General features: G+C 36.4%; 1 protein-coding gene across 23 annotated transcripts in view; it reads left to right on the top strand.

The window, feature by feature from the left end:
• KMT2C (lysine methyltransferase 2C) overlaps positions 1 to 22964 on the top strand; it is a 298088-nt gene that overhangs the window by 218932 nt on the left and 56192 nt on the right. For 17 of the 23 annotated variants that reach the window (XM_028846502.2, XM_028846498.2, XM_077997768.1 and 14 more), the window contains exons 25-33: positions 1041 to 1169; positions 3226 to 3345; positions 4423 to 4553; positions 14235 to 14412; positions 17679 to 17783; positions 18118 to 18165; positions 19123 to 19248; positions 19427 to 19459; positions 19560 to 19679. In XM_028846502.2, coding sequence (XP_028702335.2) covers positions 1041 to 1169; positions 3226 to 3345; positions 4423 to 4553; positions 14235 to 14412; positions 17679 to 17783; positions 18118 to 18165; positions 19123 to 19248; positions 19427 to 19459; positions 19560 to 19679 — 990 coding nt within the window. The remainder of the gene's footprint in view (positions 1 to 1040; positions 1170 to 3225; positions 3346 to 4422; positions 4554 to 14234; positions 14413 to 17678; positions 17784 to 18117; positions 18166 to 19122; positions 19249 to 19426; positions 19460 to 19559; positions 19680 to 22964) is intronic. The other 6 variants (XM_077997779.1, XM_077997769.1, XM_077997778.1 and 3 more) reach the window with 2 other exon arrangements.

Below are 22964 nucleotides of genomic sequence, written 5' to 3'. Positions count from 1 at the left end.
CAGGGACACAGATTTTAAAGAACCAATTAAAATGAAGCATGACATTCATATATAGGAACATACACTGTTTGACATAACCTTATCTAAATATCAGGAATTCTTCAATACAGTGAAGTTTAGAATAAATCATGAAAGATAAATTAGGTAGAAGGCAGAAATTGGGGAAGACAGTGGAAGAAAGAGCTTGATACATCCAAAGAACTGAATATAGTTCACTGGTGGGAGTGAGATGAAGCTGGAAAGTTTACAAAAGGCTGTTGTAATGGGCCTTGCAATTTGAAGTTTATTTTGAGGGCATTGGGAAGACATGAAAGGATTTTAAGCAGAAAATTGATACATATTTATAGAAAGATCATTTATGCAGTAATTTAAAGAACTAATTGGAGAGAGGTAAGCTTTGAGGTGGGGAACTAGATAGCAGCATGTTGTATTAATAGTGAGTCATCTGAGGTTGGACTAAGATGGTGATAGAGAGTGATAAAATGCATTTCAGAGGTATTGAGGAGTCTTGGTTGTGGGAGGAAAGAGATTAGGAATGATTATGGTGGTCTTCCAGGCCTTTGTCTTCTCCAGGTTACATGTCCATGCCTTTTAATGATGATAGGTAACATGGGAAAAAGGAGAAAGTTTATTTTAAATCAGTAGTTCATTTTGGATATACAGTTTTCAGTAACTAGGTAGTATTCAATTATAGCTGTGGTTGAAGCTCAGAAGAGAGTTCTGGTCTAGAGACCTGGACCTGAAGACATAATTAAAGAAGTGAATTTGTTAAGTGCAAATGGATTGCACTTAACAGAACTCTTTCTGAGTTCTGTGTTCCCCTTCTCTGATTATTATATTTTATTTCATGGGAACACTGCACTAAGCAGCACAATTTCTGCAACCATTTGGGGCTTCTGTCTGCTTTCATACTTTCCCTACCAACAGGGATGTGTAATTAAAATGGCTCAGTAACAACCCTGCTTTGTATTCCCCATTATGTAGGGATTATGTATTTGATAGGTTTTTCCAATTTTGTGTATACATTTACTTTTTTCCAGAAGGAGAACTTATGGATTGTGATGGAAAATCAGAATCTAGTCCTGAGCGGGAAGCTGTGGATGATGAAACTAAGGGAGTAGAAGGAACAGATGGTGTCAAAAAGAGAAAAAGGAAACCATACAGACCAGGTATAGTGTCTGAGGTAGACATTTCAATATCATCAATACTTGGTTAATTTAAGAAAAATACAGTACTGAAGACTTCAATTAAAATGAACTATTCAGGATTAAGAACTGTCTAAACAAAAATATGTGCATATAAATTAAAGAACTAAACTATTTGAATACGATTTTTTAGCTCAAGAGTTCTTTATTTTGAATATGTGAATACTTCACAATGAATCATTATTGAATACCTTATCCCAAATGTTAACCATTTTATTAAATGCTTTACTAGATTGGCTTTTGTTCATACTTGGACTTTGAAGGCCATTTTATATAGTTCCTCTGGATATGTACTTCTGTAATGCTTTTAGTTTTCAGTATTCACTTTCTAATATCTTTTTTTGAAAAAACTGATTTCAGTGTTTATGCAGGAGTGCCAGTAAGTATACAACGTGAAAGGGAACAAGAGAGTTATTATGCCTCCTAGAATTTATAGTCCAGTTAAAACTATGACGGATTAAACACTCTTATTTCTTATCTGCCTCAGGAGTGGAGAGAAAAGTGGTCTTGCTTGTCGATTTTATTTGCCTTATTGGAAAAAATTATTGAAATTGTCACAATACAGAAGTTGTAGGCTTTTATGTATTTATTTAAAAAAATTTTTTTCCCGCTTTTCACAGGTATTGAGTAGGCTTTCCTTAGGCAGTTTATTAATGTCTGTTTACCAATGAGGTTTTAAATTGGATTGGTACAATCTTTATGCTTCTGATTGCTTACATTTTATTGGTAAGAGTGACCTAAATCCCTTTTGCTATGTAAGGAAGAACTTTCTTACTTCATTTGTATTCTGTGAGACCTTGAAAGATAACGTCTTTTAAATAGGTCACATCTATAATAAGGACCTAAGATTAGTTGCATCTAAATCATTTTATGAAAATGATTTCATTTCTTCCTAATCATGAGGCTTATAAGTGCACTTTAAATTTTAGCCATTGCAGATTTCTTCCAGGAACTTGTATTTACTGTTTTTTTTCTTTTCCTCTGCCTCACATTTAAGTCAGCCCTCTAATTGAGGGGCCCATTAGGTCACGGAGTATATTGCTCGACAGCGATATCATTTCACAAAAGCTTACAGTGTTGACTGTGTACCAGACCTCTATTCTAAGCAATTCACTTATGTTATTTGTCCATTTAACATATGTATGAGAAGCTGCTTTGCCTTACCCCCATTTTTAACCAGTGAAAGAACTGAGGCATTGAGAAGTATTTAGTGAGTGAGTAGAATTACATAGTCTGACTCCAGATTCCATGCTCTTAACCTCAGGGCTCTATGTATCCCATGTATAAATACCCTCATACCTTGGAATACTGGACACCATCCCCCTGAAATCATATCAGTCAAAGAATGTTTCTGTCATCTAGCCGGTTAGTATACAAATACAGTCATCCATCACTTAAGTTCAGAGAAATACATCATTAGGCGTTTTCATCCTTGTGTGAACATCACAGAGTGCACTTCCACAAACCTAGATGGTATAGCTTACTACACACTTAGGCTGCATGGTACCCTAAATCCATTTTACAAAATAAAGTAATTATGCTACAGTGTTATAACTACAGTGATATCTCTATGTGGTGGGAATTTTTCAGCTCCATTATAATCTTATGGGACCACTGTCTTAACATGCAGGCCTTTGTTGACCAACATCATCATGCAGTGCATGACTGTAATTTGATGTATGAGGTACTAATATTTGTCAAATAGATAAACCAGCATAATTTAGTGTTTGAGATTTACACCGATACTGTTTAGAAGAGGAAGTGCACACAGGTCTTTTTATATTCTGTTTGATAAGTGATAACAGTGGCTTTGCCTTTTTCTTTCTTCTTTTCTTTTTTTTTTTTTTTTTGCTTATTTTTGACTTCTATTTTACCTAAAAATCAGATTATTGATTTAGATTAGCACAGATTTAATTTTGGAAAATGCCTTACTATTCAAGATAAAGCAGTTTTATCCTATGTACTGTGGAAATGTAGGGAGAAATTATTTATCAGTTTACCCAATTTCTTTTTTGGATAGGTATTGGTGGATTTATGGTGCGGCAAAGAAGTCGAACTGGGCAAGGGAAAACCAAAAGATCTGTGATCAGGAAAGATTCCTCAGGCTCTATTTCTGAGCAGTTACCTTGCAGAGATGATGGTATAGTACTGACTTAAAACTTTTTTTTTTTTTTAATGTAACCCCTTGGTCTTGATACTTCTGTTGGAAAGAGCTTCCTAAAATGTTACAGTCAATAAGAGCCTTATTGACTCTTATTGTTACTCAATAAAAGCCTTACTACCTTTTATTGATGAAAGGATTTGAGTGCGTATAGAGTTTGAGGTCATTGGATTTCAGCAAATTTCGGAGAGCTTTTACTTTTTTGCTTACTTCTGTGGTTCCTTATTTACCTTAATTTTTGTTTTTCATGGATTCCTTATGTTCTGGCTAGGTTATGGTGCATTTAAAAAGATGGTTGTAAAAAATGTTTGTCTGTTTCTAGTTTTCAGAAGAGTCAGTTCACTTATGTAGTCTGGTGGTAGAGTGCTCATACTGATTTTCAGAGGGATGTACCGTTTGCCCTGCCATCACGAAGCATCTGAGAATATCATTTGATTGTTTGTCAAATTTAAGCTGTGTTCTTGTTTCTTTGCTAGTTTCATCGTCCCCAAATTTATTTCTGTTTCTGATTTCAAGAATGAGTGTTCATTGCATATTTATTGGCATATTCATAGTCATGTTTTCACAATGTGTATATCCTACAAATAATTAATTTATAATAAATTTCTGAGCTTGGAATTGCTGTATTAAAGGACACACTTTTTCTTTAAGGTTTTTGTTGAGTATTCTCAATCCACCCTACAAAAAAATTGTACCCACTGAATTTGCCTTAATAGTTTGTAAGTTGCCATTTCCTCATACTCATGAGCTTTGGGTATTTATTATTATTATTATCTTTTTACTCGTTAACAAAATGTGTTTAAATAAATAAATAAGCTTTTGCTTTGTAAAGAAATCTGTTATTAAGAAAATGGGAAACATGCTAATACTAAATAGGCATGAAATGAAAATTTTTTGGCACTTAAAAGTAATAAACTTGATTTGAGATTTTTTGTTGAAAAAGCTTGTTTGTTTATATGAAACTGTGTGTACATTGGTAAGGTATAAAATTACCTTCAGTGGGTTTGTCTAGAAATTTTAAATGCCACATATGTGTAAATGTGACTGTTGTTTCAGGCTGGAGTGAGCAGTTACCAGATACTTTAGTTGATGAATCTGTTTCTGTTACTGAAAGTACTGAAAAAATAAAGAAGAGATACCGAAAAAGGAAAAATAAGCTTGAAGAAACTTTCCCTGCCTATTTACAAGTAATATTTTGCTTTACATTATTTTACATGGTTTGTTAATTGAGGAAATAGAATGTATTGAGTTATAAAACATAGGTTTGTTGTTTTTGTTAATGTTTTACTTGTTTTGTTTTCATTTAGTCATCATAAATGCCATTTTTACCTTCCAGGGGTCTGTAAAAATTAAATTTACTTTTTTGTGCGCTTTGATACTTGCCATAAATTGCTTTTTTAATCCCAGTTGTTCACTTCTAAGTATTCTATAAGATGTAACAAGGAGACTTTGGGTAGGAAAAACTCAATCTTCAAGCCATTTATAGTTATGTATACCCTACACCCAAGTTCTGTTGAAATTTCCTTTGCCAATACAAGTTACAGTAGTTATATTCATTGATTTAAGATAGGTTTTTCAGTCAAAGTTATAGCTTTAATAATCGTTAACCACTTTTAGAGGCCTGGTGAACCAAAGATTTAAACAGTATTCTTTTTGTTTTCCAAAATACACATCAGAAAAATATCTTTCAGTATGAAGAAATTATGTTTGATAGATGTAGACTCCAAAAAAGTTTTTTTCTAGTTCATCTTGTAAACATTAAGTCAGAGTTTAAGGCCATGCGATACAATGGAAATAGCTCAATATTAGAAATGGTACTGAGATTAAACATCTGGCTCTGCATCTAACTAATTGTAAATTCCTAAGCATGTTATTCATCCTTCCTGGTCTCTGTTTCTTCATGTGTTAAAATTGAACTGGAACAGACTATCATTGAGAGTCCGTCCTAATTTCAGTGTAGAAAACTATTCATCTGATCTGTTCCTCCTAAGAAACTATGGCTTACATAGATAACTGTTCATTGCCTGAGTTGTATTTATTTTTTACATTAATTTTCCAGTTAGCTATTACTAGTTTAATTGGTTTTAAAATACACTGCCTTTCAACTAACATACAACTTCCTCAATTTTCTTTTTCAGTAGCTACTAACATCTTAATGGCAGTGTTCATGTTAGAGTTTAGCCTAGAAAGTCAGAGGGTTTAAATACCATTCCACTACCAGTTAGCTGTGTGATTTTGTTCTATTTAACATCTCTGTCTCGGTTTCCTCATTTGTGACATAATGGTGCCTCTCAGAAATGCTCAGAGGTTCAGTAAGAGTATGTATGTAAAGTGTCTAACCAGTGCCTTACCTTTTGTATATCCTTTATAGATATTTTTCCCCTCAATCTCTTATATCCTAGCTTTGTACCTTTGTTTTTTTAAACAATCATTTAATTGGTCAGGAAAAAAATCCATTTATAGTTTGGTTTACCTTTTTTTTTTATTTTTCATCTTTTTTTTTATTGAACAACATTGTGCCTTATACATTTTTTTTTATTTTTTAAAATTTTCTTCCTTACATTTGTTTATTTATTTATTTATTTAGTTTTATTATACTTTAAGTTCTAGGGTACATGTGCACAATGTGCAGGTTTGTTACATATGTATACATGTGCCATGTTGGTGTGCTGCACCCATTAACTCATCATTTACATTAGGTATATCTCCTAATGCTATCCCTCCCCCATTCCCCCTCCCCCTCCCCCCTCCCCACAATAGGACCTGGTGTGTGATGTTCCCCTTCCTGTGTCCAAGTGATCTCATTGTTCAATTCCCACCTATGAGTGAGAACATGCGGTATTTGGTTTTCTGTTCTTGTGACAGTTTGCTGAGAATGATGGTTTCCAGCTGCATCCATGTCCCTACAAAGGACACAAACTCATCCCTTTTTATGGCTGCATAGTATTCCATGATGTATATGTGCCACATTTTCTTAATCCAGTCTGTCACTGATGGACATTTGGGTTGATCCCAAGTCTTTGCTATTGTGAATAGTGCTGCAATAAACATATGTGTGCATGTGTCTTTATAGCAGCATGACTTATAATCCTTTGGGTATATCCCCAGTAATGGGATGGCTGGGTCAAATGGTATTTCTAGTTCTAGATCCTTGAGGAATCGCCACACTGTTTTCCACAATGGTTGAACTAGTTTACAGTCCCACCAACAGTGTAAAAGTGTTCCTGTTTTTCCACATCCTCTCCAGCACCTGATGTTTCCTGATTTTTTAATGATTGCCATTCTAACTGGTGTGAGATGTTATCTCATTGTGGTTTTGATTTGCATTTCTCTGATGGCAAGTGATGATGAGCATTTTTTCATGTGTCTGTTGGCTGTATGAATGTCTTCTTTTGAGAAATGTCTGTTCATATCCTTTGCCCACTTTTTGATGGGGTTGTTTTTTTCTTGTAAATTTGATTGAGTTCTTTATAGGTTCTGGATATCAGCCCTTTGTCAGATGAGTAGATTGCAAAATTTTCTCCCATTCTGTAGGTTGCCTGTTCACTCTGATGGTAGTTTCTTTTGCTGTGCAGAAGCTCTTTCGTTTAATTAGATCCCATTTGTCAATTTTGGCTTTTGTTGCTGTTGCTTTTGGTGTTTTAGATATGAAGTCCTTGCCCATGCCTATGTCCTGATGGTATTACCTAGGTTTTCTTCTAGGGTTTTTGTGGTTTTAGGTCTAACATTTAAGTCTTTAATCCGTCTTGAATTAATTTTTGTATAAGGAGTAAGGAAAGGATCCAGTTTCAGCTTTCTAATTAATGGCTAGCCAATTTTCCCAGCACCAGTTATTAAATAGGGAATCCTTTCCCCATTTCTTGTTTGTGTCAGGTTTGTCAAAGATCAGATGGCTGTAGATATGTGGTATTATTTCTGAGGGCTCTGTTCTGTTCCATTGGTCTATATCTCTGTTTTGGTACCAGTACCGTGCTGTTTTGGTTACTGTAGCCTCGTAGTATAGTTTGAAGTCAGGTAGCGTGATACCTCCAGCTTTGTTCTTTTGGCTTAGGATTGTCTTGGCAATGTGGGGTCTTTTTTGGTTCCATATGAACTTTAAAGCAGTTTTTTCCAATTCTGTGAAGAAAGTCATTGGTAGCTTAATGGGGATGGCATTGAATCTATAAATTACCTTGGGCAGTATGGCCATTTTCACAATATTAATTCTTCCTATCCATGAGCATGGTATGGTCTTCCATTTGTTTGTGTCCCCTTTTATTTCACTGAGCAGTGGTTTGTAGTTCTCCTTGAAGAGGTCCTTTACATCCTTTGTAAGTTGGATTCTTAGGTATTTTATTCTCTTTGAAGCTATTGTGAATGGGAGTTCGTTCATGATTTGGCTCTCTGTCTGTTACTGGTGTATAAGAATGCTTGTGATTTTTGCACATTGATTTTGTATCCTGAGACTTTGCTGAAGTTGCTTATCAGCTTAAGGAGATTTTGGGCTGAGACAATGGGGTTTTCTGAATATACAATCATGTCATCTGCAAACAGGGACAATTTGACTTCTTCTTTTCCTGACTGAATACCGTTTATTTCTTTCTCTTGCCTGATTGCCCTAGCCAGAACTTCCAACACTATGTTGAATAGGAGTGGTGAGAGAGGGCATCCCTGTCTTGTGCCAGTTTTCAAAGGGAATGCTTCCAGTTTTTGGCCATTCAGTATGATACTGGCTGTGGGTTTGTCATAAATAGCTCTTATTATTTTGAGATACGTTCCATCAATACCAAATTTATTGAGAGTTTTTAGCATGAAGGGCTGTTGAATTTTGTCAAAGGCCTTTTCTGCATCTATTGAGATAATCATGTGGTTTTTGTCTTTGGTTCTGTTTATATGCTGGGTTATGTTTATTAATTTGTGTATGTTGAACCAGCCTTGCATCCCAGGGATGAAGCCCACTTGATCATGGTGGATAAGCTTTTTGATGTGCTGCTGGATTCAGTTTGCCAGTATATTGTTAAGGATTTTTGCATCGATGTTCATCAGGGATTTTGGTCTAAAGTTCTCTTTTTTTGTTGTGTCTCTGTCAGGCTTTGGTATCAGGATGATGTTGGCCTCATAAAATGAGTTAGAGAGAATTCCCTCTTTTTCTATTGATTGGAATAGTTTCAGAAGGACTGGTGCCAAGTCCTCCTTGTACCTCTGGTAGAATTCGGCTGTGAATCCGTCTGGCCCTGGACTTTTTTTGGTTGATAGGCTATTAATTATTGCCTCAATTTCAGAGCCTGCTATTGGTCTATTCGGGGATTCATTTTCTTCCTGGTTTAGTCTTGGGAGAGTGTTTAAGTGTCCAGGAAATTATCCATTTCTTCTAGGTTTTCTAGTTTATTTGCATAGAGGTGTTTATAGTAATCTCTGATGGTAGTTTGTATTTCTGTGGCGTCAGTGGTGATATCCCCTTTATCATTTTTTATTGCATCTATTTGATTCTTCTCTCTTTTCTTCTTTATTAGTCTTGTTAGTGGTCTATCAATTTTGTTGATCTTTTCCAAAAACCAGCTCCTGGATTCATTGATTTTTTTGGAGGGTTTTTTGTGTCTCTATCTCCTTCAGTTCTGCTCTGATCTTAGTTATTTCTTGCCTTCTGCTAGCTTTTCAGTGTGTTTGCTCTTCCTTTTCTAGTTCTTTTAATTGTGATGTTACGGTGTCAATTTTAGATCTTTCCTGCTTTCTCTTGTGGGCATTTAGTGCTATAAATTTCCCTCTACACACTGCTTTAAATGTGTCCCAGAGATTCTGGTATGTTGTATCTTTGTTCTCATTGGTTTCAAAGAACATCTTTATTTCTGCCTTCATTTCGTTGTGTACGCAGTAGTCATTCAGGAGCAGGTTGTTCAGTTTCCATGTAGTTGAGCGGTTTTGATTGAATTTCTTAGTCCTGAGTTCTAGTTTGATTGCCCTGTGGTCTGAGAGAGAGTTTGTTACAATTTCTGTTCTTTTACATTTGCTGAGGAGTGCTTTACTTCCAATTACGTGGTCAAGTTTGGAATAAGTGCAATGTGGTGCTGAGAAGAATGTATACTCTGTTGATTTTGGGTGGAGAGTTCTGTAGATGTCTATTAGGTCCGCTTGTTGCAGAGTTGAGTTTAATTCCTGGATGTCCTTGTTGACTTTCTGTCTTGTTGATCTGTCTAATGTTGACAGTGGGGTGTTAAAGTCTCCCATTATTATTGTATAGGTGTGTAAGTCTCTTTGTACGTCTCTAAGGACTTACTTTATGAATCTGAGATCTCCTGTATTGGGTGCATATATATTTAGGATAGTTAGCTCTTCCTGATGAATTGATCCCTTTACCATTATGTAATGGCTTTCTTTGTCTCTTTTGATCTTTGATCTGTTTTATCAGAGACTAGGATTGCAACCACTGCTTTTTTTGTTTTCCATTTGCTTGGTAGATCGTCTTCCATGCCTTTATTTTGAGCCTATGTGTGTCTCTGCATGTGAGATGGGTCTCCTGAATACAGCAAACTGATGGGTCTTGACTCTTTATCCAATTTGCCAGACTGTGTCTTTTAATTGGACCATTCAGTCCATTTACACTTAGGGTTAATATTGTTATGTGTGAACTTGATCCTGTCATTATGATATTAGCTGGTTATTTTGCTCATTAGTTGATGCAGTTTCTTCCTAGCATCAATGGACTTTACATTTTGACGTGTTTTTGCAACGGCTGGTACCTGTTGTTCCTTTCCATGTTTAGTGCTTCCTTCAGGATCTCTTGTAGGGCAGGCCTGGTGGTGACAAAATCTCTAAGCGTTTGCTTGTGTGTAAAGGATTTTATTTCTCCTTCACTTATGAAACTTAGTTTGGCTGGATATGAAATTCTGGGTTGAAAATTCTTTTCTTTAAGAATGTTGAATATTGGCCCCCACTTCTTCTGGCTTATAGAGTTTCTGCCGAGAGATCTGCTGTTAGTCTGATGGGCTTCCCTTTGTGGGTAACCCGACCTTTCTCTCTGGCTGCCCTTAACATTTTTTCCTTCATTTCAACTTTGGTGAATCTGACAATTATGTGTCTTGGAGTTGCTCTTCTCGAGGAGTATCTTTGTGGCATTCTCTGTATTTCCTGAATGTGAATGTTGGCCTGCCTTACTAGGTTGGGAAAGTTCTCCTGGATGATATCCTGCAGAGTGTTTTCCAACTTGGTTCCATTTTCCCCGTCACTTTCAGGCACACCAATCAGACGTAGATTTGGTTTTTTCACATAATCCCATATTTCTTGGAGGCTTTGTTCATTTCTTCTTACTCTTTTTTCTCTACACTTCTCCTCACTTCATTTCATTCATTTGATCTTCAGTGACTGATACTCTTTCTTCCAGTTGATCGAGTTGGTTACTGAAGCTTGTACATTTGTCACGTAGTTCTCATGTTATGGTTTTCATCTCCATCAGTTCTTTTAAGGACTTCTCTACATTGGTTATTCTAGTTAGCCATTCATCAAATCTTTTTTCAAAGTTTTTAGTTTCTTTGCGCTGGTTACATAGTTCCTCGTTTAGCTCTGAGAAGTTTGATCGACTGAAGCCTTCTTCTCTCAACTCGTCCAAGTCATTCTCCGTCCAGCTTTGTTCTGTTGCTGGCGATGAGCTGTGTTCCTTTGGAGGGGGAGATGCGCTCTGATTTTTTGAATTTCCAGCTTTTCTGGACTGCTTTTTCCCCATCTTTGTGGTTTTATCTGCCTTTGGTCTTTGATGATGGTGACGTACTGATGGGGTTTTGGTGTGGGTATCCTTTCTGTTTGTTAGTTTTCCTTCTAACAGTCAGGACCCTCAGCTATAGATCTGTTGGAGTTTGCTTGAAGTCGACTCCAGACCCTGTTTTCCTGGGTATCGGCAGTGGAGGCTGCAGAAGATGGAATATTGCTGAACAGCAAGTGTTGCTGTCTGATTCTTGCTCTGGAAACTTCATCTCAGGGGTGTACCCAGCTGTGTGAGGTGTGAGGTGTCGGTCTGCACCTAGTGGGGGATGTCTCCCAGTTAGGCTACTTAGGGGTCAGGGACCCACTTGAGCAGGCATTCTGTCCATTCTCAGATCTCAACCTCTGTGCTGGGAGATCCACTGCTCTCTTCAAAGCTGTCAGACAGGGACATTTATCTCTGTTGAGCTTTCTGCTGCTTTTTGTTTAGACTCCACCCTGTCCCCAGAGGTGGAGTCTACAGAGGCAGGCAGGCCTCCTTGAGCTATGGTGGGCTCCACCCAATTCGAGCTTCCAGGGGGCTTTGTTTACCTACTTAAGCCTCAGCAATGGTGGGCGCCCCTCCCCCAGCCTCACTGCCACCTCGCAATTAGATCTCAGACTGCTGTGCTAGCAATGAGGGAGGCTCCATGGGTGTGGGACCCTCTGGGCCAGGTGTGGGATATAATCTGGTGTGCCATTTGCTAAGACCCTTGGTAAAGCACAGTATTAGGGTAGGAGTTACCCGATTTTCCAGTTGTTGTTTGTCTCAATTTCCTTTGGCTTGGAAAAGGAATTCCCTTCCTCCTTGCGCTTCCCAGGTGAGGTGATGCCTCTTGGTGGTCGGGCTGCACCCTTGGACCAGCACCAACTGTTCGACACGCTCCAGTGAGATGAACCTGGTACCTCAGTTGAAAATGCAGAAATCACTTGTCTTCTGTGTCGCTTACGCTGGGAGCTGGAGTCTGGAGCTGTTCCTATTCGGCCATCTTGGGCACATCCCCCATTTTTTTTTTTCATGTTTGTTGTTGTTTTCTCCTGGGATTCCCTTTACCTTCCTTCTTAATAGTCCTTTCTAGGAATATTGTGATGGCAACCTGCCTTTCCTCCTATTGATCCTTGTGTAAAGTATAATATAAATTTAAGAAACTTTCTTTAGGTGTTTATGCAAGTATGAAAACTGGCCATTTAATACTTTGGCAAAGAGTCTTTAAAATTATTAGGTCTAATTTCCCAATTATTGCTGTGATCTTAGTCTCCTGGGCTGTCTTGATTCCCCTGTTGCACATCAGTAACTTTCAGCACGTGTGTGTGTGTGTTTATGTGTGATATGAGGGAAGTCTTTTTAATGGTACTGTTTTCTGGGACATTTAGAGACCATGTGCATGGAGCCACCTCTTTATGTTATCTACAGGGAATGGAAAACCCACTAAATTAATAAGGATGATACAGTTTTTGATAAACACTAGTAAAGTCATGAGTCATTAGACAAAATTCTTGCTGATCATGATCTAAGATTTCTCAAATTTATACTGAAGGCATTAAATGATTTTATAAACTTCTAAAATGCTTTCTGCTGTTCAACCTTTTTTCTAATGATAAAAGCATTGCTTACTATAAGAAATGAATCCTCTTCTACCTGCTGCTCTAGTTTTGTGGATTTTTAGGTTTTTCAAAGTGAGACAACTTTTTCATTTAAAATGTGAAAATTTCAAATCAGATATATCATTACCTCTACCAGACTTCACATACTCCCAATCTCTTTTCTCATAAGGTAGTGTTGTTAATAATTTGGCATTTATCCTTCAGAAACTTTTTTATAATTTATTTTTTCAAACTTATACTAGTCTTGATTTGAATTTTGTAATTTTTTTTTTTTTTTTTTTGAGACAAGTCTCACTCTGTCACTCAGGCTGGAATGCAGTCGTGTGATCTCACCTCACTGCAACCTCTGCCTTCTGGATTCAAGTGATTTTCGTGCCTCAGCCTTCCAGGTAGCTGTGATTACGGCATGTTGGCACATACCTGGCTAATTTTTGTGTTTTGTGTAGAGCCAGAGTTTTGCCATGTTGCCCAGGCTGGTCTCTAACTCCTGGGCCTAAGTGATCCACCCACCTCAGCCTCCCAAAATGCTGGGATTATAGGCGTGAGCTACTGCGCCCGACCTGTATTTTATAATTTACTGTATATATAATTCAACTTGCTTTCTTTTAGTAACGTGTTTTAGGGCTTTTCTTTGATAACATAGAGCTATATACTGTTTAAAAATTATTGTATTTTGTAATATGAGTGTCTGTAAGTTGGATAGTTATTTGCCTGTTGACAGACATTAAGGCCATTTTTACTTCTTGACATTACAAAATATGCTACAGTGAACTTTTTTGTGCATGTTTGGCAAGAGTGTGTTAAATGTTGATAACTATTGCAAAATTGTCCTCTATGAAGGATCCTTTTTCCAGATAGACCACATCATAGGAAATAGACTAAAGCAGAACTCCTGGGTTGAAGCAGGGTAAAGGGGTGGACCTGTGCTTCCCTTTTGTCTTCGGTATTGATTTTTGAGAAATTTTGGAGAGATCTTGGCGTTGCAAGGAACCCAGCTTAAAAATATTTTGAAATGGAAAAATGTTAATATGTGTAAATAAATAGAAAACCACAAGCCTTTAGTAGCTGTAAATATTGCACACATAGTATGGCTAAACTGACTCTAAAACCCTCTTTCAGACTGATAGTGTAAGTAGTCTTATAATGTAAGTGTGATTATATGTATCAATAGATTACAAATCTACCTGAAGTAAATATTAAAGCTGTAGATCAAAGTCTTATGCTGTCCTCTGCAGGTAATCTCTAAAAATTAATAATATTCATGAAGCTATTCTGCAGTTTTTAGAAATCTTTGGCATAATTATGTGGTTTTATTTCCATAATTTTTTCTCTAGTAAAACTACCAAAAATATCTTATTTTTAAAATAAGGAGTATAAAATAATTGACAGCGTATTTCTATGGTGTTTTTATACTTCTGTATTCAGTTTCTGTATTGTTAAATGTAAACCTTTTCTGTTATTTCTGCTTCCTTGTCAAAAACCATGACAGAATAATCTATTGTCCTTTTAGAATTTGTAACTAACCATTTCTATATGTGCTTATCTTCATCTAGGAAGCTTTCTTTGGAAAAGATCTTCTAGATACAAGTAGACAAAGCAAGATAAGTTTAGATAATCTATCAGAAGATGCAGCTCAGCTTTCATATAAAACAAACATGAACGCAGGTTTCTTGGATCCTTCGTTGGATCCACTAAGTTCATCCTCGGCTCCAGCAAAATCTGGAACTCACGGTATGTAGAATCATTCACGGATACTTTATTTATATCACATGACATATGTCTCCCTTTCAGTTAAATCTTTTTGAAATGTTTTTGTTTGGCCTCATATGCCTTTTAAAAATCAACTGTATTGAAGTATAACTTACATTTAGTAAATGGAACTATTTTAAGTGTACAGGTGTATAAGATGTAGCAAATTAATTTACCTGTGTAGCTAGTACCAACATCAAGAGTTGTGGAAGAAAACCTTTGGTTTACACTTTGCTGAGGGCAATGTGAGGGGTTATAATTTGGCCAACAGTGACTTTTTTTTACTAAAAATCTAAGATAGATTTTTGTTAATCATACAGCTGAAATTCAAAACAGAGAAACCAAAATGGATGTGGGGGTAGTTAGGAACTTGCTGGCATACTGTTTTAGTACAGTGAAGTCTGTTGACCTAGGTCATGGTTTCTTACTACTGACAGATTGAGCCAATAATTCTTTGTTGTGGGAGGGAGGCTTTCTGGTGTATTGAAGGATGTTTAACAGCATCTTTGGCCTCATGATGATCAAAAATATCTCCAGATATTGCCAAATATCTTTTGGTGAGCAAAATCGCCCCCGGTTGAGAATCATTATCCTAAATGCAGTACCTATAGGAACTATTAACAATCAGAAAGGTATGAGAACTTGATATATTTACAGGGTTACAGCAATGTCAGCAAGGCTCTAGGAGTTTAACTCATTGGGTAGGTAAGTGTTGTGATCAGTGTTTCTCCCACTTCTTGGATTTTTATGGCACTGTCAATTGTAAATCATTGTTCTTCTGGTAAGCTTCCTTTTTTACCATTGATTGCATTTGTTACTCAGTTAATTTTATAAACTCATTTTGAAAAACAATTTTAAAGCAATCTTCCACTGAAGAATGACTTTTGTTGTTAAGTAGTTAATGCTTCATTAACTTGGCATTATCCTGAATTGAAATACTGACATTTTTGATTTTGACTTTTTGAAATAATTGGAAGCAATCTTACCCTCTGTTGGACACATGCTTGTCCAGTCTGCCTCACTGTTTGTAGTGAGGTCATGCTTCTTGTTTGTTCAGTTTTAGATATTTTTTAACTCATACTTTAATTCCGTCATTTTAAGTATTGACCTGCTCTTGTCCTTGTCAATATGTTGTTAAAATAATGTATAATGAAAGACCTGTGGGTCCTTCAAAGGATATTTTATGATAAAGTATATCTTGTAACTATCATAACTAGTCACTTGAAGACTTAAATAGGAGCTCTTTGCAGTTGAGTTTTAAAAGGAGAAGGATTGAAATTGGACAGAGAACATATAGGAAAGTTATTGATATAAGTTATTTTTTTCTTAATTTGATTATTTTTTTCCACAAAACTACTGAAGAGAGAACAGTTTTACAATAAGGCCAAAACTTGGAGGACAGAAAAATACACCCATTTCAAAACCTAGGTTAATTGTTCTTTGCAGTTGAACCACTCTTTTCACTTTATAATGGAAAATTAATGACTAAAGCCTTTTTTAAAACATGTCACTCATTATAGCCTGTTATATCAATTTTAATGATTTATTCAGATATAAAATCCTTTAGGTAGGAGCAAACTTGTAAAACAGTCTTTAAAAAATTAGTTATAATTTGTATAGTAGCGTTCCGTTACTTTAAAACAAAAAACTGCTATATGACCCCTAAAAAAATTACCCAGAATTTTTTTCTTTCAACTGCAGTGTTATCTAGAAAATGCATTATTGAAATAATTTTCTCTAAAAAGTTCCTGGATATTTGGGCACACAAAACTTAATGTGATATATTATGTATGAATTACATTTTGGAAACTATATAATGGAACCATGACTGTTTGACAGAAATATTTGACCTGGAATATTACATTTATGCCCTCCTCCCCCTTTTAAGTAAAAATAAACTTGAGATGGGTTAAAAATTTCAGTTTCTCTTTACTGAATGACTAATATAATTATTAAAGCAAGCCTAAACAAGAGTTGCAATAGTTTCTTGGTTAAGCGCCAAACCCTTAGAATCCTCCTTGACTTTTCTTTCCCTTTTATTCATCCACGTGTTTGTCTCTGCCTTCAAAATACATCCCAAAGCCAACCACTTGTCTCAGCTTTCCTTAGAACCCTAGTGCTGTCATCACCTCACCTCTCAGACTGCACCAGTGCCCTTTTCTGATCTTGCCAGCCCTCCCCAATTCCCACCCCTCATCTGCTCTACATGGAGCAGCCAGTATGTTCCCTTTAAAATATTAGTCATCTCCTATCTTTCAACCTCCCAACACCTTCTCATTACACTTCAGAATAAAACCCAGTCTTCCCCATGATCTCTAAGATCTTACACAGTCTTGCCCTAGCTGCCTCTTCTATCCCTACCACAGTTTTTCTGTTACCGCTCTGGCCTCTCTTGTTGGCAAACCCGGCTTGCCCCAGGGGCTTTATGTCTGCTTTGCCTTAGTTTGGAGGGTTATCTCCATCTTTGTGCATATAACTTACTCCCTCATTTAGTTTTCTGCTCAGTCATCTAAAGGTCTTCACAGATCACTCTGTCTAATGCAACATCCCCACGGCTTATTTTTAATCCTTTTTCCTTGTTTTTTCTTTAAATAGCACTTATAGCGATGTCATTTATTTACTAACTCCCTCCGAGAAAGTAAGCCCTCTGAGGGCGTGCACTTTGTTTCAGTCATTGCCCAGTGGGCAGTGCCTCATATGTGATCCATAGACACAGTTCTGTGGGTAGTGAAATACTTTTTTAAATAAATGAGTGAATGAGTAATCATTATGAACAGCAAAGCTGGAAGTACTAACTAGATGGTACCTGGCTTGCACTCCCTGTGGAATTTCTAAAGAGTGAGAGATTTGTCTTTCGTATTTTAACTTTTCCTACTGTGTTTTAATTTCTCAATGTCACTTTTAGACATGCCACTTTCTTAAGCAAAATGTTTTTTTTTTTTGCTTTGTTTCTTACAGCAAAGCAAGTTGCTTTGTTTCTTACTCTGTTTCACTTTTATTGCCTACAGGTCTTGAGATTTTGTCTCAATATACATTAGTCACAAGACAAAATAGTCTGAATTTTTAGTAAAGTTTTGTAATTCAAAACGTTGTTTCCTTTGCTATGAAAAACTTTTACCGTAAAATTAAGAGTCTCAGGTTTTTATTCTAGCACTTGCCTCAGTATCTGCTGTACTCTAGGTTTTTAGCAAATGGCTTAATATCTGAGAAAATACTGAAATTTTAAAAAACATATTTACTATATTTAGGTCCTGCTGATGACCCATTAGCTGATATTTCTGAAGTTTTAAACACAGATGATGACATTCTTGGAATAATTTCAGATGATCTAGCAAAATCAGTTGATCATTCAGGTATATATGAATGCTGTTTGCCCTTTCTCTGGTTTCTGATGTGAGTGAGAGGTGTATGGTGTGTGGAACAAGTTTAGCCTTTTGTGTGTTTCCCAGTAACTTTGTTTTTGTTTTTGGCTTTGTTAAAGAACTCAGCATTTTATTTGATCTACCTCAGCTTTCCTGCTTTAGGAGGGGATATAGCAAGTTAATTTCTGTTGTCTTTCTAATTGCATCACATTTAAGGCACGTTGCCTTAAAGTCTTGCTGTATCTTGTTTCTTCTTTTGTTTGCATTTTCCCTCACTTCCCGCTCCTGTGGTAATCATCCATTTTATTTGGTTTGGGTCTTATAGGTCTTGATTTATGCACTTTCCAGGTTGAGAGCTCACCTTTTCCATTTGGTAAGAAACTGAGCAATGGATGACGGCTGACTAGAAGTAGTCTTCTTTTTTTATAGTGATTTCAGCTGAAACAACCTGTAGGTGCATGCTGTTTATCAGTAGTGCTAATGTGTCACTAATCCATACTTTGCTTTTCCCTTTTTGTGTGTGGCTAAAGCATAGCTGTACTGTACTTTGGGTGACTTTGTCAATAGTTTTTCTTTTAATGAATAATTTTTTGTTAATATGTGATTTATAGTATTACCTAAATGTTGTAGAGCTAGTTCCTAATATAAGATCAAATAAGAACAGACTAAATTTTTACTTTTTAATAGTAATAATATTGAGAAAGCATGAAAAAAATGTAGACGATAAACCATTTTTACATGTGACTCTCAACAATGTGAGCTACAGCATGTTATAGTTTTGTAAATGTAATGTACATAATCAGAATGTGCCTACAGAATATTTTTAAAATATTACCTATGATTGAAGTTATTTACAAAGGACAATATTAAACACTGAGAATTTTAGGACTTTTCATTTATTTATACGAAACGTATTCCTTTTTACATACTGTGCATAATTGAACTGTACATTTGATACCACTGTTTTCCAAATTAAAGCAATTATTTGTATATAGATTTCTTACAAACTCCTATCTTAATGAAGCTTTTTTTTTTCTTTCTTTTTTTTTTTGGCAGAAGTTGGCAAGTTAAAATCAGATGTATTCTTTTGTTCCTCAGGAAATGTTTTTACTTAAGATAGAACTTTACATGGCACCTAATACAAATATATTGTGCCTAATTTTTACTGAGTGACTCTCCAAATTGATATGAGAATTCTAATTCAGAATTACAGACTCTGTTTCTTTGTTTTAATCATATTGTTGTATATTAAGTACAGGTAAATAGTGCTATACATTTTTGTGTGAGTATTCTGAATGTACCTTTAAATTTATTTTCCTTACTCTTTTAGATATTGGTCCTGTCCCTGATGATCCTTCTTTGCCTCAGCCAAGTGTCAATCAGAGTTCACGACCATTAAGTGAAGAACAGCTAGATGGGATCCTCAGTCCCGAACTAGACAAAATGGTCACAGATGGTAAAATATTTGCCCTACATCTAGGCTTTCTAAAAGACCTGAGTAAATATGATTTTTAAAGACTTTTGCATGGTTATAATTTAACTTCTAATTATTTCTGTGTCAGTTAAATGCTATTTTGTATCAGTATATTGAATTAGCTGTTAATGTTTCTATTTTTTTTTTAAATTTATTCTAGGAGCAATTCTTGGAAAATTATATAAAATTCCAGGTAAATGTGTTTTGATTTTTTAGTTTACGAAAATGGCATTCCCCATACCATGACCCTACTAGTCTTTTAATCTTGTTACTATTACTGTTTTATCTCCTAGAGCTTGGCGGAAAAGATGTTGAAGACTTATTTACAGCTGTACTTAGTCCTGCGAACACTCAGCCAACTCCATTGCCACAGCCTCCCCCACCAACACAGCTGTTGCCAATACACAATCAGGGTATGTTATGACTTTATAATTGTATATTATATCCACACACGTGTGTATATATGTAGGTATATATCCACACACGTGTGTATATATGTGGGTATATATACACACACAAGCAAGTTTTGCCCTGTTCTTTAGTAGCCACATATACAAACTGATAGGGAGAAAAACCCTTTTGTGATGATAGAAAAATACTAACTTCAGTCACATAGCTGTCTCCCTGAAATTCTCTGTAATTCTGTCATTATCCTTATGTCCAGAATTCTTTTGCTCATTCATTGGCAGTAGGGAGGATGTAACGGTGCCTGCCCCCTTCCCTCCCTGCAAGTCCCATTCCCAGCTCACTCCACTCCAGTCATTTCCCACATAGGCACTTCCATATGTGTGGAACTGTCCCCACTCACCTAGCTGCCTGTACTCATTGATCTGCTCTCAGTTTCACTGTCATCTCTCAGAGGTTAGCTGGTTACCACCCTACCCCATGTTTTTCATTTGTAGCACATGTCACAAATATAATACCTGTTTGGGTAATTAAGGTCTTCCCTTTGGATTGTAAGCTCTTTAAAGGCTAGGGTCATACATGTCTTGCTTATATGCCCTGCCACAGAGTATGTGTTCAGTACATACTTTCATAATAAATCAGTGGCCTTTCTATTTCTATCCATGTAGACACTGAAATTTTGTGGACGTTTGCCTATTTTGTTCATTTCTCTTCTGCCTACTTATAACTAGCTACTAATTTCTCCCGTTTTCTGTAGAGCTGAAATTTGATAGCCTAGGATTAAGGTCTGTATGAGTAGATAGGGAAATTGGTTACAGGTATGGGAATCTCCTATAGGAAGGAGTTAATGGAGTTGCATGGTGGCGTGTATATAACTCTATATGTAGTTTTGTTTTGTTTTGAGACAGGGTCTCTCTCTGTCACCCAGGCTGACAGGCAGTGGTATGAACGCAATCCACGGCAGCCACGATCTCCTGGGCTCAAGCAATCCTCCTGTCCTCAACCTCCCATGTAACTGTGACCACAGGCACACACCACCATGCCTGGCTAATTTTTTGATTTTTTGCAGAGATAGGGGTCTCACTTTGTTGCCCGGACCAGTCTAGAACTCCTGGGTTCCAGTGATCCTCCCACCTCGGCCTCCCTAAGTGCTGGGATTACAGGCGTGGACCTCTGTGCCCAGCTAGTATATATTTTTGATGATTTGAGCATAGGAACATTTCTCTGTATCCTGTTGTCACTACCTCATGACTATATCCTGAATTGAATAACATGAATCTTATCCTTTTCCTGTATAAGTGCTAAAGTGTGTGAATAATTTGTAACCTTTACTAACAACTTTGTATATACATGAAAAATTACATAATGCACATAATGGAAATATTTGAGTTTTTACCAGTTTAGCCTCTAAACATAAATTTACCTTGAATTTTGCTAGGTTCAACATGTGATTTACATGTGGGTATTATACTCATCATAACTACTTCTTGCCTTAATTGTTCCCATATGCTTTTTTTTTTTTTCTTCTGAGATGGAGTCTCACTCTATCACCCAGGCGGGAGTGCAGTGGTGCGATCTCGGCTTACTGCAACCTCTGCCCTCCAAGTTCAAGTGATTCTCCTGCCTCAGCCTCCCTAGTAGCTGGGATTACAGGTGCCTGCCACCATGCCCAGCTAATTGTTTTTATTTTTAGTAGCGATAGGATTTCACCATCTTGGTCAGGCTGGTCTTAAACTCCTGACCTTGTGATCCATCCTCTTAGGCCTCCCAAAGTGCTGAGATTACAGGCGTGAGCCACCATGCCTTGCCCCCATATGCTTTTTTAATGATTAAGAACTATTCAGTATTTCTCTTTTCAACTTATAAAAATGACCTGTCTTTATGTTTTCTGAACTGAAAGTGCATATTTTAAAAATCAGAGATGTATTTCTTTATTAAAAACATCTTATAGTCATTATGAAAATCACTTCATTGTGCAGTCTCATTTTTAAAAGGTCTTGAGAGGATGACTTCTTTTTCTTTTTTTTTTTTTTTTTTTTTGCAAGGTGTTAATGTGTGATACAAGGTGAATAAGGCTGCTTACCATTAGGAGTTTGTAATGCTAATAATGTAGACTTTCAGGTATACAACTAATGTGTAGTATAGTACAGAATAGTACAGCCTTATGAATCACTAAGATTTCATTGTTCTTGTTTGAAAGAATAGTAGTTCTAATGTAAGGGCAAAGCATGATCAAGTTACATATAGGGTGACACATAGTTATTCAATATGGCAACTTTAACATTCTCCAGAGCAAAGGGAGTGGGCATTGTTTAAGGAAGCAAAACTAGAAGTGGACATTGGTGCTGATTGTAAAGGGCTATGAGAAATAGGCAGAGGCAGCTGGCCCTTTCCCTACAGGCTTCTAAGAGCCTTTGAAGACCTCACACCAGTGGTGTGATCTGATCACTTACATGTTTTGCTAAGGTAGCTCTGGTATCAATATTGGGAATAAATTTGGGACAAGAAGAGTACTAATGAGGTTATTGTGGTTGAGACTAAGTTAAAAAGTAGGTTCCAGGTAAAGATACTTCGGTGCTGATTGAAAGGAAGGAATAGATACAAGAGAAAATGACATTAGAACAAGTAGGACTGTGCTACTGAATGGATATAAGGTGTGAGGAAAGGGGGAAATTAAAGTGAATTAGACTATGTATAAACCAGGGGCCCAGAGGATAATCATGAAAGATGGAACAAAGACTTAGTGTGTGTGCTGGTAGAAGGTAGTGGAGGTCTAGTGAATTTAGTTTTAGACCTCTTTTAGGTTGGTAGAAATGGGACATATACACTATTCTGACTTACAGGCAGTTGCAGTTAGTCAAGGAGATGGATGAAAATGTAGGAATTATCTGTGTAATTATGCTAATTGCAGATGTGGGAAGGATGAGATTTATTAAGAGAATATACTGCCAGTAGAGTATAGAATCTCGAGCAGTGCTTTTTAATTAAATGTAATTAAGTATATGCTTAACTCATCTGATTCATATTAGGTGTGCACATTACATGTTTCTTATCGTTCTTCCTTTTAAAGTTTAGGTGAAAGTAAAAAAAGTAGTGAGAGATTTGAGACATTGAGTGAGAGGTATAGGATCTTGGAAATGAATGATCATTAGAGACAGGTTGTACAGTTAAGTAAGGTGAGTACTTGAAAAACGTTGTTTCATTGGACCATGGGAAGGTTGTTGGTAATCTTCAGTGGAGTAACTTCAGTAGAATTGATGAGAAAGGGGAGGCAAAGTATAATATGTTATTAT

The sequence above is a fragment of the Macaca mulatta genome, chromosome 3 (genome assembly GCF_049350105.2).
Source record: "Macaca mulatta isolate MMU2019108-1 chromosome 3, T2T-MMU8v2.0, whole genome shotgun sequence".
NCBI classification, from domain to species: domain Eukaryota; kingdom Metazoa; phylum Chordata; class Mammalia; order Primates; family Cercopithecidae; genus Macaca; species Macaca mulatta.
Note: the sequence above shows the minus strand (reverse complement) of the source record. Positions and strands in the feature narration are given on the sequence as shown.